General features: G+C 34.6%; 1 protein-coding gene across 6 annotated transcripts; it reads right to left on the reverse strand.

The window, feature by feature from the left end:
• Positions 1-4966: 4966 nt before the first annotated feature.
• Positions 4967-7207, reverse strand: LOC110911262 (LOB domain-containing protein 25). 6 transcript variants are annotated; one of them, XM_022155862.2, is made up of 3 exons: positions 7006-7206; positions 6189-6276; positions 4967-5619 (listed from the first exon to the last, which is right to left on the reverse strand). In XM_022155862.2, exon 3 carries the CDS (start codon positions 5598-5600, stop codon positions 5151-5153), a length of 450 nt encoding a protein of 149 aa, XP_022011554.1. In that variant the 5' UTR covers positions 5601-5619; positions 6189-6276; positions 7006-7206; the 3' UTR covers positions 4967-5150. The 6 variants fall into 6 exon arrangements, with proteins under 6 accessions (XP_022011554.1, XP_022011553.1, XP_022011555.1 ...); XM_022155861.2 differs by having other exon boundaries at positions 6189-6287; XM_022155863.2 differs by having other exon boundaries at positions 6931-7206.
• Between the last annotated feature and the right edge of the window lie 12737 nt (positions 7208-19944).

A 19944-nucleotide genomic window follows, 5' to 3' on the forward strand; every position in this document is an offset into this window, starting at 1 on the left:
GAATTTTTAAATCCATATCGATTCGTTAAAATTCTAAACGAATAGGTCATGAACGTAAACGATCGTAAACAAAGAAACATAAACAAATGCAAACAAACACAAATGAATCACTGAATAAACAGAAAAAAAACATAAAGAAACACTAATAGATAAGAGTAAATGAATGGCCCTTATATAGCTAAACAATCTAGGGTTTCTACCTAATGATCAAATATTTAAGTGTTTAAATTAAAAATAAATATAAAATATAAACGGAAATATTATTACATACGGACCTATTATATAGAGTACGGGGTCAACCATGACCATAGTTTTTTTTTTTTTTTTTTTTTTTTTTTTTTTTTTTTTTATGTAACTTATATGACGGTTTTTTTACCACCCTTTAGATTTTTCAAGTCACCCTCTAATATTTTTGAACTACTTACAAAATATTAAATCTAAAAATGCTGCATTTGATCAAACAAAGTGAAAAGGAAAAGACATAAGTATGAATTAAATCGAGTATTTCACTTATTCTTTCCAAATTAAATGGTTATTGAACAAGTTGCAAGGAGTTATGTAACCCAATCTGACTTGAACACATCGATGTTGAGTTAAACGACATTTGACCATCCAAAAAACCCAACCCTAATAAAAAAAGTTCCTAGGTTCGTCACTTTATATACGTGTATACTTTTGTATCAATATTTAAGCAAACGTCATAAACAAAAAGACATAAACGAATGTAAATAAATAAAATAAACAAACGTAAACTAATGAACGAAAAATGTGCTCATGTTTTATTCATTAATTTAATTAATGAACAAAAAAATTATGTTTATGATCGTTCGTTTATTAACCAAACGAACTTTCTGTCGAATAAAACGTTCATTTTATTTACATGGCTAAATAAAATATAAGAATTTAACAAATCGGGGAAAACTCGGCGTGCATATCACTGGAGACTTTTTCAATGACAGGTCGAAGATATCGTATTTTATTCTATATATTTAAGGTGACGTTTATAAATTTTCAATGTTCCAGAAAAGTGCTTCCTTTGTCTCTCTTCCGTAGTTTGTTTTTATGTAAAACTAGTTGATGTCTCGCCCGTGTTGCGGGACGATAACCGAATAATTCTCAATCAATTAAAAAAATACTACTATAATTTTGCAAAGAAAGAAACTAAAACGATGATAAAATCGTAACTTTCGGCTCAGGGCAAAACTGTAATTTTTCAGGACTAATGAGCGAGTGTTAGGCAGCTACTTGAGACAAAAAAAATTAAATGGAGTCAACCAATTAAAACAAAAAACTTCTATAGTTTTGAAAAAAAAACTAAAACGATGGGAAAAATGTAATTTTAAACAGAGGGCGAAATCTTAATTTTATTTCAGGGATAAAATCGTAAATTAAAAGGACCAATGAGGGAGTGCCAGGGAGCTGCCGACATGACTACAATTTTACACTGGGGCAAAATCGTAATTTAACCATGAAAACAAACAAAAACGATGGAGAAAATGTAAATTTAAGTTGAGGGCAAAATCTTAACTTCGATGTGAGAAAAAAAATACTGATGGCAAAACTGTAAATTTCAACGGGGCAAAATCGTATTTTTTAACCGAGGGCAAAACTGAAATTTTTAGCTTGGAGCAAAAGCGTACATTTATTTTTAAGTGGGGGTAAAAATATAATTTTGAACTGATGTCAAAATCGTAATTTTTAGGAAAAAAACTAATGGCAAAAGTGTAAATTTAAATGGGGCAAAATCGTTATTTTGAACAGAGGGCAAAATTGAAAAACTTATTTGGGAGCAAAAGCGTAAATTTATTTTTAAGTGGGGGTAAAAACATAATTTTAAACTGATGGCAAAATCGTAATTTAAAGTGGGATAAAATTGTAAATTTGTTGGGATAATAGGGGAGTGTGAGGCAAGTGCCTGACACTATTCCCTTTGCCGCCCATTTCAGCCAATAGATGGAAGGCACCCCCGCATTACAACGAGGGCGTAAAACCGTGCCAAACAGCATCAATGCAACATTATCGCAGCGACCACCAACACTGAAGTTGCGGCGTGTTTATTTGAAGAAATTAGACCGAAACGCTAAACATGGAAATTAATAACTAAGTCGATCTAGAACCCGCACGCTATGTTGAACCTGTCAAACAGGGAAAAAATAGACGATGTAAAAACGTTGAACCACGCACGCACGTTGTGTCGTGTTAACTCGCAAAATTTAGAACAAAACGTAAAAACCTTTAACCACACACGCATGTTGCGATGTGTGAACCCTCAAAATTTAGAAAAGAAGCATAAAACAAAAAAAGTTATGAAAAATGCAAACTACAAAGAAGCAAAATTGAAAGTTAAAAAAGTTTTGAGGATAAATTGCAAAAGATAAAAAGTTTTGGGTAAAAGTAAAAAAAAAAGTTTTGGGTTAAAAGTAATTTATTAAATACTTTTGGGTGAAAAGTAAAAAAAAAAGATTTTTTTTTTTTGAAAATCTCCCAAAGCATTGGGCAGAAGACATATATGCATAAATTAGTTGCTTATTTATGAATTTTTTTTGAAAATCCTCGAAAGTATTGGGTACAAGACATATACGCATAAATAAGTTGCTTATATATAATGTTTTAACGTTAATATGAATTCAAAAGGACACATATAGACTACAAAATAAATCATTTTCATCGAAGAAGAGATTTGTCGGGAACGAACCCACGTACACTATTCAAAAGAACGCATATACACTACAAATAAATCATTTTCATCGAAGAATAGATTCTTGGGAACGAACCCATATGCACTACAAAAAAGATGGTTTTCGTAAGAGATGGACACTCATTTGTGTAGCAATGATGGCGTGGTGTGGTGCACTGGCGTATAATTACTATATATATCATGTTTTTCTTAACACATATATATGATACTTAATATCTCATACGCAATATATCGTGTTTTTTGAACACATCAGGGTCGGGCGGGGTGGGCGACGACCCAAAGCCTAATCTTCCTGAGGGCCCGGATACATATTTTTTTATAAAAATTATATTATACATATATTGAATAAACTAATAAGAATACAACAAACTATTCCAGCCTAGCTGGTAGATTCCTTAAATTTCATATCTTAAGCCCGACATTCGATTCCCGACCCTTTCTTTTTGTCTTAGTATTTTTTCATTGAGTGACATGATACAAATAAAACAAACATTTTATATGACTCCAACCCAAATCCAATACAACATGTCGTGGGTCCCAGCCACATTAATCATCATATCATTTGATCCATAACAAAAAGCAATCCTACCATGTGCATTAAATCTATTATAAACTAGTATTAAACCCCTTGCGATGCAGCGGTTGTCATAAAACTGTGTTAAGTAGTAGCGATACTATACCATTGTCAGTGACCACCAACACCGGAAAAGCTCGTTAAAACAAAATAAATAAAAACGGGAAAAAAATAACGTCGAGCGAAAAGCAGACGTAAAATTAGGACTGGCAATTTTACACGAATATACGACACGAACCTACACGAAGTTAACAGGTATCGTGTATGGCCTTAATAGATATCATGTACCAAACAGGTAGAGACGAGATTACCTGTTAATTTTCGTGTATAAACAGGTTAAATACCTGTTTACCTGTTAATATTCGTTAGTACACGATAAGAAATTAAATTAAATAAAACTCATCCGCTATGTGCGTGTGGGTTCCTTAATTCCTTTCTATTTTCATTCCTCATTCAATTAAAAAAAAAAATAATAAAACCCTAAACTCCATCTGTAACTCTCAGATAACATGTCATGTTCATGTTAACAGGTATTAACAGGTAATTTCGTGTATAACCGTTGAACAGTCGTGTTAACAGGTAATTTTCGTGTATATCATGTCGTGTTCGTGTTTGAAAAAAAGGACACGATAAGTTATCGTGTCGTGTTCGTGTATGGGATTTCGTGTATCTTATCATGTCGTGTCTTATCGTGTACGGGTATACACGATATGCCAGCCCTACGTAAAATCTTTGAATCGCGCACGCTCGTTGCTGAGAAATTAAACCGAAACGTAAAACATAGAAAAAAATAACTAAGTCCGTCCAGGACCCGTGTGTTGGGCGAACTTGCCAAACGCAGAAAAATAGATGTGACGCGACGGGCCAGTCAAACGGGAAAAAATATACGCATTAATTCACAAAATTTAGAACGAAACAAAAAAACTTGTGAAAAATGAAAAGTATGGTGAACCAAAATTAAAAATAAATAAGAGTTGGGATTAAATTGCAAAAGATGAAAAACTTTGGGTTAAAAGTAAAAAAATGGTCTAAATTACAAAATTGAAGTTATTTATTAATTTTATATAAAGATAAAAATAAGTTATATCTATTGGTTATTAATTAATATTAATATTAAAAGAAATTTATTAAACAAATATAAATAAAATTTATGAGGTTGAAGGAGAGAACGTCATGTGGCATTATTTGGAGTCTTTTATTATAAGTTGGATTAGATTATAAATTTTCTTCTTAACTTGATATGATTTAAATTATAACTTATTATTTTTAAAAAATGTTACTTTTAAGATTTGATGTTTTCTGAAAGAGGTCGTTGAACTTATATAAGAGACATTTTCATATCTATATATAGTATTTGTTTTGTCTTTGGGTTTATAACAATTATTGTTGCATTCAGGGGCGAAGCTTTGAAGGGGCCGGGAGGGGCGCCCGACCCCCTCAACTTTTCGGCCAGTAGTGTTATATATGTAGTTTTCGTATAGAAATTTTTGGTATACATGTTTTCGACTCCCCGGTTCTATAGAAATTTTTGGGTATATACGTTTTCGACCCCCCTGTAAAAAATTTCAAGCTTCGCCGCTGGTTGCATTATAGACTTTGTATATTAGAGTTATTGGCGTTATATTATAGGCCCAAAATTTTTTAAGGATTCTTGAAGGCGGCACTGGAACACATATATATGATACTTTATCTCATACAAAAAGACATGCACAGAATAACCATTGACAATATTATAGGTAGCAAGTGGCAACTCAATTATTCAAATTATACAAAACCAAAGTAACTAAGAGAATCCAACAAGGGATTAAAGATACAACACGAGATAGCGTTAATTAAGAATATCACCTACCATGATCTTGTCTTCTCCTCTTCTTCCCATTAAGGGTTATAATTCCATGAATAAGCACCATAATTAGGAGGCAACATATGAGGGTTTTGTAGAGAGTTCCCAGAACTTTGTGGCATCATCAATGTGTTTTGATCACTCGAAAACCGAATAAGATCTGCATTAGTTGCATCTAGTTCCTTTTGTAGTCGAAGAACTTGCCTTTGAAGTACAGAAATTGCACCAACACAGCCATAAACGGGGTCTTTTAGACGTGCCTCGGCCTCGTATGCTAGAGAGTTAACAGCATCTTCTCTTTGATGAGGGGCGATTTCATTGAGGAGTTTGCTAACGTTGCTCGCCCCAAATATTTTGTGGACATTTGCGAATTTTGTCGGATCTTCCGGTGGGAAATATGGAGAGAAAACACATCCTTGGATGCATTTTCTTCTTAAGAACTTGCAGGCTGCACATGGAGCATTAGGATGGGTGGAAGAAGCCATATGCTTATGTGATGTTGGTCTACATGTTGAGAAATCAATTAAAGGTATTTTACTGATCTTAAAACTTGATTAAATAAAAAATCACTAAAGCTAATTAAGGGAACTTCTTGAAAGAATTCAATGTTTCTTGCTACACCTAATTTTAAATATATAGGTTTACAAGATAATGAGATAATGATAAAACATGAATAAATATCATAATATTCAATTTCAAACCAGAGATTGAATAATTACTAACAAATAAACTAAAAGATAAATAATAAATCAAATAATAATAGCTATTATAGATAACTCGACTAACACTTCTCAAACATCAAAGTGAGACCAATTCAAGAACGAAACACAAATATCTATAATTAGATCGAATGGCCCATTGCTTTCATGAGAGTAAAGATTGATATCAAAAGTAAACTTATACATCAAACTTAAAGTAAACTTGTACATCAAAAACAGTTTCTTGAATTAGCATGCAGATTGTATATCATGATCATGGCAGGACAAGACAAGATGGAACAATAAACACAAAAACCCATCTTATAGTTTGTGTCACTTTCAATCTTAGATATTTAAATTAACCTAAGAACTTACTTCTGAATTCTTGGATTTTCTAGCTTCAAGCTCAAACTTCTTGTTGTTTACGGCCTCAAAATGTTTGCTTAGAAAATCTTTCTGCCGACTGAAGATCAGCTTAAAATATAAAATTAGAAATATATTAGGTTTCACACTCACAAGTCAAAAGTGGGCTATTTTTTTAGTTTTTAAGGGTTATAGCAGTTTGAAACAATACTCAAAATTTTCATTGTCAGGACTGCTTCAAGAATTTCTTGTAACAAGCCGGAAAATTAGACTACAAACACCAAGTCCTGGCTATAATTATTATTTTTACTTAGAATTTGTGATTGTTCTGTACATATTTGGATCCTCCAAAATTTGGTCCCTTCTATACTCATGAAAAGCTGCAACAGATTCCTTTGTAAGTATACACACACACAAAGATTTTTCAAGACAATCCCATTGATCTCCCACCAGATTCAAAGGACACTAAAGTCAGCATGAATAGAAAAAACTATAAAGAATCTATGTACACCTACTAGATCTACTAGCATAGCATGTACAAGTTAAAAAAGAACAATTGTTTCAAGTACCCCATGAAGCAAAATCAAGAAAAAAGAATACTTGTGTTCCAAATAACTAATCTTTGCATGTCACAGTGATCATTTAGGGTTTGTTGTTGGTTGATTATCTTGCAGTCTAAATTATTTGACAAAAAAAGAACAAAGGGTTTGTTGTGTACAGAACAATTTAATGAAAGAATATAAAGATCATGTACCTTTTGTTGCCCTAGCTAGTGTATCTAATATGTTAGTAGCAGTGTAAGATCTCAGAAGCTATTTGAGTTGAATACCTGATGGTTGTGTATATATTCTTTGAAATTTAAAGGGTAGCTACAACTATAGCTAAGGTGCAGCCATTGAAGACTTTGATGATAGTTTCTTTGGATCAGGAGAAAAAGTAAACCCTAGATGAGCATTATTTAAGGAGGATCAACAAGAAGGCAGAAGCACAATTATATGGACCAGAAAAAGGTAGTTTAGGTAAAGTTTTAGAAAAGGAAGGAGAGAGAGTATGATTATGTAAATGTGAAGGAATTTGAGACAAACAAATCACATTCGAGTAATTTGCAAGGGTTTTATTATATGTAACCAAATTAAAATGATTACTGATTTGTTGAAATAGAAACAGATTCTACGTCCTTTGCATACAAATGTTACTTCATGTTATTAATGTAAATTTATTCCATTATTCTGTTTTATAAAACATGTTGCAAACAATTCTAAAAAGACAAAATTAATATATATTTTAAGTTGAATCTTAAGAAAAGAGAAAGAATTTGAATGATAATGCATCGTCTAATCTAGGAACGGAGATGAAACTTGTGAGTTATAATAAGTATATAAATGGAAATCTTTACACCTATAATTAATGACAATCGAGAAGTTATTTACACACGTTTTAAGACCGTGAGTGATGTACGTAATGTGACGTTTTATTAGCGAACTTTACAATTCACAAAACTACGAATTTAAAACCTGTCTTTAGATTTTTTTAATCGGAAATGGTTACCAAATAACCATTGTGCATAGGTTCAATCCGTTAGTGTGTCTAAACGGTTTAAGTTAGTATGATGGCAAAGATTCATAGGTTGTGACAATATGTATTATTAACAACTAACTTAATTCTATGTTATATAAGTGCATCTCCAACGCGTCGTCCAGTGCGTTGATTTGAATTCTGGACGACGAAAAACGGACGAGGGTAGCGACGTAGGAAGTGAAGTGGAGTGGTTTAGATGGGGTGAGGTCCGCTCAAGCGGACTAGTCCGGAAGTTGTGGGTGGGCCTCTGTAGTGGGGTTTGGAATAAATAAATAAAAAAAAACCATTTTTGTTTTACTCTTATGTTTTTTGAATAAAAAAAGTTATACCTAATAAAATTATACATAAATTATATAAAACAAATTACATAAAAATTACATAAACCTAATTAAACTATTACACAAACCTAATTATAATATTACACAAACCTAATTTTAATAGTAGATAAACCTAATTAAAATTAAAAATATTATAAAAGCCTAAAATTAAAACATTAATTAGTCCTAATTAAACACATAAAAGCCCTAATATATCCCATCCCCATCATCGAGGGTTTAGGGTTGGATTCTGGAGATGACACGCAACGATTGCTATCACGACCACCCGACCTCTCATCTCGATTACAACGTCCGAAGTAAGAAGATGAAGGTTATGGTTCATCGTCCACCGGTAATAGGGATTCCTCACCTGGTTATGTTTCATACCCTTCAGCGCAGCTAGGTACGACTTGTGTTTGATGGAGGTTTATGGGTGGGGGGGTTTGTGGGTGAAGGGTTTGTGTTGAAGTTTGTTTAACTCCCCCCAAGTCATAGACGATCAAATTACAGTTGAGCCATGGTGTAGTCATAAACCAAGTTCAACTCCTCATTTGTTAGAGGATTTGGATCATCAAACACTTCTCGAGGTGGTGGGTTTGAAGGTTGAGTAAGGTAGACTGTTGCAGGTGAATGGTTTGCGAGATAATGATTTAAACGGAGTGATTACCTAGGCCTTGGTGCCCGTGGATGGTAGAATACTGCAGGTTGAGGGTTGACTGTTGTCGGTGGAAAGTAGACTATTGTGGGCGGAGGGTAGATTGTTACCGATGGAGGGTTAACAGAGCAGCGTTAGAATGTCGATGAGACGATCCCTGAGATTCGACGGTCTGCCTGCACCACTTTGACACCCATGTCTTCAAATTAGTTTGGTATTTGCAGTGAGTTGTGAAGTGAGATGTGCAAATACGGGAAAGAGATGCTATATTTATAGGAACTAGAAAACTAGTTGTTTGAAACTAGTCATTGAAATAATAACAGTTTGAAAAAATTAGTCGTCTACACAGTACGTTTGAAAAAATAGCCGTTGGAGCAATAACCGTGTGAGAATAATAAATAAAAATAGAGAATTTAAAAAAAAATATTATCAATCATTTAAAATTTAATAAATATATTATGTTTATATAATTTAAAAATGAAAATATATTTTATTAATATAAAAAAAATAAAATTATTATTTATATGATTTATAAATGGCATATATAAATTATAAAGAGAAAAGGAAAATTAGGTGATGAGATTGATAATGAGGTGGAAGTTTAGAATGGTTTAATGTTGTGGGAAAAATAGAGTTTGAAATGATGTAGCATGCTAACTAGACTAGTCTACATTTGGACCACCCTTTAGCGTTTTGAATGCTCTAAAAATACTTTTATATTTTAATGTCAAATTAAAACCATAATTATGCTTGTATATAGACGGTACTATATATAATGCATAACACAAGACATTTTAAAATATCTAAAAATTAAGAATTTTTTTTCCTTTAATGCATAAGGTAAATTAGTCTTTAATAACTAACTAATCACACTTTAATACGCTCATTTAATACACTTCAATTCTTTCACCTTTAACAAAATCATAGATAATTAGTAGTTATACTTTATCCTCTTATGTAAAAAAACTAACTACCCCCACGATTTTAAAATGGACATACCTTTTGTTGTGCGTTAATTTTTTTTAATTACACCGAGTATTTTATTCTTTTTAATTTGAGTATAGTATTACTATATTTTTTAATTAGAAAAGCTATAAGACCTAACACGTTTTAACCGAAAAGACGCAGCGGAAATACGTGCCATAAAATTTCTTTCTTTATAAAAGTTCTATTATACTTGAAAACTATTTAAAACAATTTTTTTAGAAAAATTACATCGTTCATCCTTCATTAATGTATCAAATATAACATGCTAATACAACTACATGACCACCCATTACGTACAATCCATGTCTCTTTAACTCGATCTTCAGTCACTTGTCTTCATGATGATGATCCATAATTATGTACAACCTGTAGTCACCACATACATTCACATCATTAGCAAACATTATATATATATATATATATGGGGAGTTGACTACAAAGTCCATTTTTCCTACAAAGTGTAAAAAGTCATAAAACACCATAATATCAACCATAAAACACATTCAAAACCCATAAATAACAAAGTGTAGACTACTAGAACACCATATTTGTGGGTTTTGTGTTGTGTTTTGGATAATAAGGCTTTGATTATCGAATGACTAACATTACTGTGTTTTATGTTGATTATCATGTTGTGTTTTATATTCATAGTTCTACGGTGGTGTGTTTGATGTTTTTATGGACTGTTAGGGTTTGAATATTGTGTTTTAGTGATCTACACTCTGTTATTTGTGGGTTTTGAGTGTGTTTTATGGCTGAAAATGTGGAGTTTTATGACTTTGTACACTTTGTAGGAAAATTTAACTTTATAGCTGAACCCTACCCTCCCTCTCTCTCTCTCTCTCTCTCTATATATATATATATATATATATATATATATATATATATATATATATATATATATATATATATATATATAAGATTCATAATTATAGGATCACATTGCGTTCTATTCTCATATACATTCAATTCGGTTATCTTTCTGAATTCAAGCATTTCATCTCGGTGTCTAACCTTCAGTGAGTACCTGCATTTCATTTCATTGTCAAAGGCAACCCAGTTAACATCGTTAATACTCATGTATATTAACATCATACATACTTACATACGAGTTTCACACATTCGAATACCTGTGGTTCAATAACACGCGTACATATTATCTAATCCAACTCTTTCGTTTATAATAATAAATCCTACTTCATACACCTACCCCTCTATCCAAACTCTTACTTACATTTTACATTCTCACATATTCGAAAGAACAAATTTTAGTCACAAACTACTATACATATAAGTCTCGTAAATACCAACCTACGTGCATCTTATTTCTATTCATGCTTACCTATGGGTTCCATCTACTGGCATGCAATTAAATCTATACATACATGCCCACATATTTATTTCGTTCCCACACATACTTGCATACACTCCCCATTTTTACCTGTACCTCATAAACACTCTTTAATGACTTTGGGGTACATTTCAGGAGCTTAAAAATGAGTTCATACTCACCCGTACCTTACAAAACTATGTAGTAAGGTTGGGGTACATTATGGAAGTTTAACGGGGCTTAGGAATGGGTTTACGAGGTTCGAAATCCAAGAAAAACGAAGAAACGGGGCTGTTGGCGTCGCCTGAGGCATAGACAACAGCTTAGGGCGTCAGCCAGCTGCTGCCCAGCGTCGACGATGTCGCCCCTGCAGCACCGGCGCCTAGATTTCATTCTTTTCAACGTTTCGACCCCCGTTCGTGCATCCTGAACTTCCTACTTCGTAAAATAACATTATTCCAAGCCCCCAAGTCATTCCAACACTTAACCCCATGTCCCCATAATCAAATCTACTTTTATCATACTTTTTTGATTTTGATCCGTTTGATTTTACCAAGTTGTTTCCGACATAGTCAACTACTTTCGACCTGCTACAACAATACTTACCATAGTACTTCCATTTATTACACAATCTTAAATGATTCACCACATTCATAGATATCAAAACTCCCTATACTTACTAAGAAACCCAAATTTCATCATCATACATAACACATATTTGGTCTAACACATGTCTCATGATCCCTCTAATCTTACATTTGTGTTAACCTGCCTATCCACACTATTTATACATTGTTGACTTTTAGTAATTCAACCCTTCTAGCATATAATTTCCAACTTATGAACACATATTTATCTTGATATGATAGACAATTGTAATAACCATTTCATATTCATGTTGTGTGGCACATACAACTACATGATCACTTTCTTTCATACCCGATATTCAAAAAATCATTTTTACACATATTAATGCTTTCATGATTCTACATTGACAACTACATACCAAGTTGGCCATTTTAACGTAATCATAACATCATCCTTTACTAGTAAGTCCACAAACTATACACTTAGTACACATACATTTATAAATTACCTTTAAGCCACTAATCTGACTCATGGTGTGCACCATCATTCAAGCATATAGTGTAAGCCACTAGTGCACACTTCTACAAATCATGAAATCAAAAAAAAACCTTCATATCGGTTAAATCAAAACACACCTTTCTCATGTAACGTCACACCCTGATTTCCCGGTGGGCCCGGACTTGGGGTTTATGCGTGACTGACGTGAGGTCGAAGTCTCATTCAAAAATAAACCAATTACACTAACTAGATAGTGGTAAATGGGTATCGAACATAGGGAGTTTGTGGAAACTGTGTTTGTTAAGTAGTTCGTAAATTACTAAAATTGAAACTAAAATGCAGAAAAGTAATCTCAAAGTTTGGTTGGTTTAGTTTATAAAATTTAGATTAACTAATTATCACTTATCATGTTCGAATTCAGAAATGAGAGAGAATGCTTTCCCCCTGATTTCATGTTTTCTATGAATAACAATGTCAATGTTTAATTGGGATGAACTACATAGACACAGTTCGTGAGTGTGTGTTTGATTGTGATAAAAGGGCACCAAGTACTTGGATTACAAGAAAGCAAGGTTGTCACCCGATAATCAGTTTAACATAGCCAACCATAAATCCCTCCCAATAAATCCTGATTGCCTATGGCACCAAGAACTGATGGTTTAGAAAAAGGAATCTAACAAAATAAACAATTACTAATCAAACTCACAATCACCATAACAATATAATCAAAAGGATCAAATTACTATCCCAAAAATAACATAAACAATGACAAAGCATTCGATAGAAAACCTTACAATCCGGGGAAAAACAAAAAGGAAATTAGCCACACATTGTTCGGTTGATCATCATCACTTCAAATTCGTTGTTCATATGAATCAAAGATGACAAAGCAATAATAGAAACAGCCAAAATCTTGTTTTACAACCCTAGTTTCGCCTCTATCAAGTTCTGAAACGAGAATCATGAAAAAGATACCCAAAGGTCACTCCATACCAACTACTATAAAGAAAACAAGGTTTTGCATCTTGTAACACCCCGTGTTTTCGAATGTCAAAGTCAAAGTCAAAGTCCAAGTCAAGTTTGACTTCTTTGACTGTAATTAGTCTATTTTATGTTTTATTACTTGTATTATGTGGAGTAAGTGTTGTAAATCAAAGGAATCGAAGTAATCGAATGTTTAATCGACACGAAACGCTAAACGACTGTGAATAGTAGGAAGTAACAATGCGATAAAGTCAATCAATCAATAATCAAGCTAATCGAATCATCAATCGAACTCGAAACTCGAATTATGCGAATTTGGTATTATATTACGTGTGTGTCTGCCTTACGTGTTACCTGTGCGTGTTTACTTTAGGTTATGTGTGGTGATCAATCGAATCGAAACTCGAAACTCAATCGAACTCAATCGAAATCGAATTATGATGAATGGTAGTGAAAGGATAGTGTGAAATATAGATGCTTGTATGTAGATATAGTGGTTGGGATTAAAAGCAATTTGAATAGGAAACTCTATCGTATTCACATAGTTTTCAATCGAAATCAAAATATCAGAAATCGTCGCACCGAACACTCAAAGCAGGCTGTTGATCGATTAGGCTCCTAGCCGATCGAACAGCCCAGCCGATCGGACAGACTGTTCGATCGAGCAGGCTGTCCGATCGGGATGCCTGGCCGATCGGCCAGCCCTTTCCTCTTTGGGAAGCCTATAAATAGCCCTGTCATTGTCATTCTTTCCACTTTTGGAAACTCTCTGTCCGACCAGCTCGTGCTCCCCTTCTTTTCTCAGATTTCTCTCCATTCCGGTAAGATTTCAACCTAAATCTTGTACTTTCTTGATCAATACATGCTCCTACACCTTTCTATCTTTCAAATCTTGATTTCTAACCGTGAAATCATCAAGATCTAAGTATTCTAGGATGATGTCATCATGGTGTTCTTCAAGAACTTCATGTTTTAGCCTCAATCCACCAAGAATCACTTGGATCTAGCCGATTTCCACATAAACAAACTAAGATCTATCACAGATCTGAACATTTACATGGTGTGAAGGATTGAAAGAAGGATTTCCAGCTTTCTTTCAACTCTTTTACACTCAAAGCCTTCAAACCGGTAGAAACGGAGCTTGAGCCAACTCACTAGTCATTCTAATGGTTGTGTGGTTCAAGATTCGGATTCTATCTACGAGCTTCACCGACTTCGGGTTAAACGTTAAACTACCATTCCGATACGTTCACCGGCCGGACTTGGGTGATTCCTGTCCGAGCGGGGGAAACAAATAAGAACGAAGATGCCATGGTTTAGCTCATTGTCAAAATACTTCGATATAATGTCAAACAATCAGAACAGCCAAGTGTTAGACGAATAGGCCGACCAGGTCAGAATGCTGACCGATCGAACAGGCTGTTCGAACGAACAGCCCAACCGATCGGACATGTCAGCCGATCGACCAGGCCAGCCGATCGGCTAGCACAAGGCCCCACACTAACAATTTCATGAAGTCTAGTATTGAACGAAGTGCTGTTCGATCGAACTACGGGTTGGGTTGAATTACTCTTCGGATCATGAGATACTATACTTCAACACTTAATCGATTTTCAACTCGTTCGATGTATTGGAGTGCCACCCGATCGAACATGCTATTCGATCAGGTGACATCCTGCTGAGGACTTACTACTGAAGTGTCTAACCGATCGGGTAAGCCGGCCGATCGAACAGGCTGTTCGATCGATCGACCTGAAAGGTAAGAACACTTAAATGTTCTCAAATACTACAACGAAAACCTCAAAAGGGCAAGCCATCATACACAAACACATCCTACTCAAAGGAAGAAACAATCCACTCGAACAGTCCAACCGATCGAGCCTACCGGCCGATCGAACAGGCTGTCCGAACGGACTGTCTAACCGAACGAAAACCTGTTCGATCGAATCTACAGTTCGATCGACCAGGCTGTTCGACCCATCATCACTTGTTTCCATTTTACACGTTACTCATCGTTATGCTATCGAACTATTCAGGCTAACCCTACTCTCAAGCGCTCCCTTCAATCCATCAATCAATCGCTGTGAGTATACTCGAACCCTTTTTGCTTTAGCACTTTTGGGTGTTACATACGTTACTTATCTAAAATCACAATCGAACACACTACTCAATTACTTTAAACGCTAACCGTTATGCATGTATTACGTGACTAAATGAATGCTTATTGTTATGTTTACACGTGGAATGCTGTCTACCTGCCTTAACGACGTAGTACTATAGTTTGGACTCAACATCCGTTCACACGGGGGTTGTTAAGGACAATTACTTGCATGGATTACGGTGGTAATCATGTATTGCGAACTATCTCGGACAGTCAACCCGCAGTCATTGGTATCGATAGATCCATGTCGATAATTAACATGCTTCGTTTTCCTCTGTGTACGTGCTGGTTATGCGTAAACTATTTCGAACTCTATATGCTATATCAAACTTGTATGCTCACCTTTACATTTTATGTATTGACTCTATTTTAACGTATGTGACAGGCAATTAGGATGCTTATCTGCTAGGAAGACGAGCTTAGGATAAGCGTCTAGAGCATAGTTGTCTGTAGATCTTGCAGATCGAGTCTCTAGAAGCATTTGAACAATATTTATATTTATATTTGAATCTGAGTTGTCGGAACAGAATATTTGACTAGTTGTTATCTATAATAATTTATTTTGCTATTTGGGATACGGTATGGGACGTATTACTTAAACTGAATGGTGATAATAGTTGTTGTGGAAACTTCTGGACAATCTGTTTCGCTCAGTGCCATGCTCCGATGATTCCGCCATCGGTTGGGGTGTGACACGTCTGGCCTCCACCGTAAGCCACAGTGGCCAGCGTAGCTTACGGTGGCTTCAAAGTCCTTACAGTGGGAACCTTTTGTGCTACGGTTGAGATTTTATGAATTCATGCCTATTGTAGCTTACGATAGCTACGATAGTACCCAATTTTGCCCAACTTGTCTTCTTCGTCCACTTCCACTCCCGCACTTCATCATTCTTCCTTTCTTTTTGTCTTTTCTGCCTCTTTTACCTAACATAACAAAGCACACCGTAGTCATCCAATTCCTTAAAATAACACACTTAAACATATGATTTTCATTATAATTATAACAATTAAGGATTGTCCTACGGTCCACCCGTCACATCCCCACACTTAGCCGTTGCTTGCCCCCAAGTAACTCATTTAAAACAACTTGCTGATTTTAACCTCACAATCAACTCAACCCCACATAATGACCCAACTCAAGTAAGCACCCATTATAAAACCACACAACAACCCCTCACAATGACACTCCTCTCGGTGATATATGGTAACTAGCAAAAATGTGTTGGAATTCACTCAAGGCATATATATGTTCTCACAATAATAAGCTTGTGCAATAATCGAACCTTCGCCTAGATAAACGCTTAAACATGCATGTAAATCAAAAGGACTTAAATGGTTGTAACGAGGCTATGTGTCAAGGTATATGTCACACCCTGATATTTCCACTTATTACTGGTGGGCCCGGTGGGGAGTATCGTGACGTAGTTGATATCATCATAGACAATTTATCACAGTTTAATACACAGACAAACCGAATGCAAGTAATATCAATTATTACAAAAACGGTTGTAAAGGATCCACAGGCGGATCAAAGAAAAAAAGAGGATCATTGTTCAACAGATTATAACATCTAAGCTTGCAAGACTCTTTATTGATGCTAGGAGTAGCCAGCCTATTCCGTTTAGTACCTGCACTTAGCCTTTTTGGAAAATACGTCAGTTTACACTTGTAAATACAATTAACCGACTCATTTTGAAAATGTTTAAGAAAATTGATTTGAATGCACATGGCACAAAACATCTTTTATAACTTGGGATAATTATTTATATATAAACTTGTAAAAGAATTACATGTTCGTTATACGTTCAGTAGCCCGGGCTGAATACCGGGTTAAAGATTAATAGACACACCACATGATATAATCCCGCGGCAAGTTATTCTTGAACTGGAGGTTATACCTTTTTATATATATGCACTGGCAGGTGTATGCCTACACCCCGTGCTAAGGTCGTGGCCATTTCAATGAATGATGCCAAGGATATCCGAGACATGGTCATTAACCCCCCCCCCCCCAAAGGCTTTAAGCAAACAAAACAGTTTAAATGGGTCATCTCAATAAATTAACCTTCATATGATTAAAAATTCAATGCCCGACCAAGCGGTATTTTATCTACCGTACCCCGAGCCCGTATAAGGGAAAATAAGTTAAAAGTATTTACCTGAGCAAGTATATATCTCAATCAGTGAGTGCAAGTATCTTTTACTGGTCTCCTAATCGGGAACGAAGGTTTTTATAACCTATTAGATTCCTAACGGGTCTTAATTAAGCCTAAACGTAGACCGGATAGTTTTAAAGGAAGATATACGGTTCAAAACGCACGATTAAGCGAAGACCGGATTAGAATGTGGTTTAGACCCGACAAGTTCTTATACTTGTATAATATGGGTAAACTAAACACATTCTGGATTTTGAGATAAAAATGATAAGGTTTGACCCGTTTTGGCTAATTTATGCAAACTAGTTACATAAACCGAACCGAACGCGAAAAATGCATAACGGGTAACCAAAAGAGTCATGTACAGGTTTCCTAAGTTAATATACCCTAAATATGTTGTGATATCATTAGGATACCTTCCATTATGCCCAAAATGGATTTAAACTCAAATTATACCCCGTAGGGGTATTTTGGTCATTTTAAAGCTTATAAAAGGGTTTAAATATTAATCTGAGTTTCAGGTCTGATATAATCAGAAAATATTTATTTTTATAAGTCATAACAGTAGGGTATTGCATATATGTGAAATTTATCTTTTATAACCAAACTATGCACCGTAGGGGCGTTTCGGTAATTTCACATAAGCTTTAAAGGTCAAAATTAGAAATCTGAGTTTAAAACTTTTGCTTACTATTAAAATATAAAAATTTGCTTTAAACATCAGTAGGTATTAAGTCTTATATGTTAAAAATGGTTTTAACTCATACTATGCGCTTAAAACGCGTAAAAGTCGGTTTTAAGTGATTTTCGGGTTAAAATAGGGATTCTGAGTTTTTCGTCAGTTTATAAAGTTCAAAATATTTTATTTATCATCTAAAATCAGTAGCAAAAAGTTTAGTATCAAAACATTATGTAAAACTCATTTTATTCAAGAAAAAGGTATAACCGACAATTACCGAATCAAAGTTAGAACCCTATGTTATGCTCAGCTTAAAAATAAATAAAAATCTTTAAAAATCCCAAAATATTATATTACATCAGTGGGTAAAAAGATTGGTGTCAAAATTTGGGTTTAGATAGGCTTTATGCTAGTTATGCCGTTTAATTAATAAAAAGCTTCTTAATTACGATATTGAGCATAACTCCTAACCTAGATCTCAAACTGATGTCAAATTTTTAGGACAAATTTATAAATCAGTAATAAAGGTTATTGTCCTTTCACATCTTCAAAAATCTTGTTTTAAGGTCAAAAGGGCATAATGGTCAACTTTTAGGCATATAACGGAAACATGCAAATGAATCGGATAAATTTGGAACCAAGTTGTATAATCACAGAGAGTTATACTAACATATAACCTGGTCCTAATGGAACTCTAAGGCATGTCTAAAACAATCTAAATCGGGTCAGAACTGAAAGTCAAAGCAAAAGTCTACTTTTGCGACTTTCGGTTCCGAACCAAGCTTAAACTGAAAACTGTCGGGTTGAACATACTTAGACATGTTTTTATATTAATTACCAAGTTATACAAGTGATAAAATAGGTTTCATGGCTTCTACATTGTTAATTATGTGTTTATTTGAAAATTAGCTTTCTGTTGACTTTTTAAAATTAAGTTTGACCCGACAATTGACCTACTTAGAGTGGAAATTAGAGGGTGCCCTTTTAAGGGTTTATTACCCATATAATTACCAACTCATAGGTACTTTCAATTCGAGAATTGACTGGACCATTAGTGATTAATCACTAAGTCAAACCTTAATTACGACGGTTTTGACTTTAGCCATTAAACTAATAAAACACGATTAAAAGAGGTTAAGGAAGCTTACTGAAGTACTTAGCAGTTAGCACGACTAATGATCCTTAGGGAAAGATCTTGAGCTCCAGGAGACTCCAGAAGTTAAGTTAGAATGGTTTTTGAAAGTGAGCATTTGAACTTGAGAACAAGAACTTCTTATATAGTGGCTTTGATGCAACAAGATCATCCCAAATGTCCCTATTGTTGCTACCAAATGATCACAGCTGTCCCTATTGCATGAAATCCCATTTGCCCAGCCCCTTGTATCAGTTTTCATGCATATAAGTCGGTTAAACAGGCTGGACAGGCACCTGCCATGCATTTCTGTCGCTGGTAGTTTCAGGCGGCCCGCGTAAGACCTACAGAAGGTCTACGCGGCCGGTATGGCTCCCAAATCCGGTCACCAAGTTTGACAAATTTGCAATTTAGGTCCCTGGTCCTTCCAATAGTTGTTTTAACTTAGTTTATTGCACTTTTAACCCTCCAATTTGACTTTTAAGGACTCCAAGTCATAAATAAACTTTGTTAAGTCCCCGGTTAATTATACGATTACCGAAAAGTCCTGAATTTCAACGTTGACGCTTTTAACCCCTCACTTACGAATGTTAACGTATTTTCTTCATACGATATCGAAACCTTGTGAAATTTTTATCACTCATTCTTGGGAGCATAATTAATCGTTGCAAAGCTTCGGGTTTACTAAAAGGTCACTCAGAGGT

This window comes from Helianthus annuus, chromosome 15 (genome assembly GCF_002127325.2).
Source record: "Helianthus annuus cultivar XRQ/B chromosome 15, HanXRQr2.0-SUNRISE, whole genome shotgun sequence".
Classification (NCBI taxonomy): domain Eukaryota; kingdom Viridiplantae; phylum Streptophyta; class Magnoliopsida; order Asterales; family Asteraceae; genus Helianthus; species Helianthus annuus.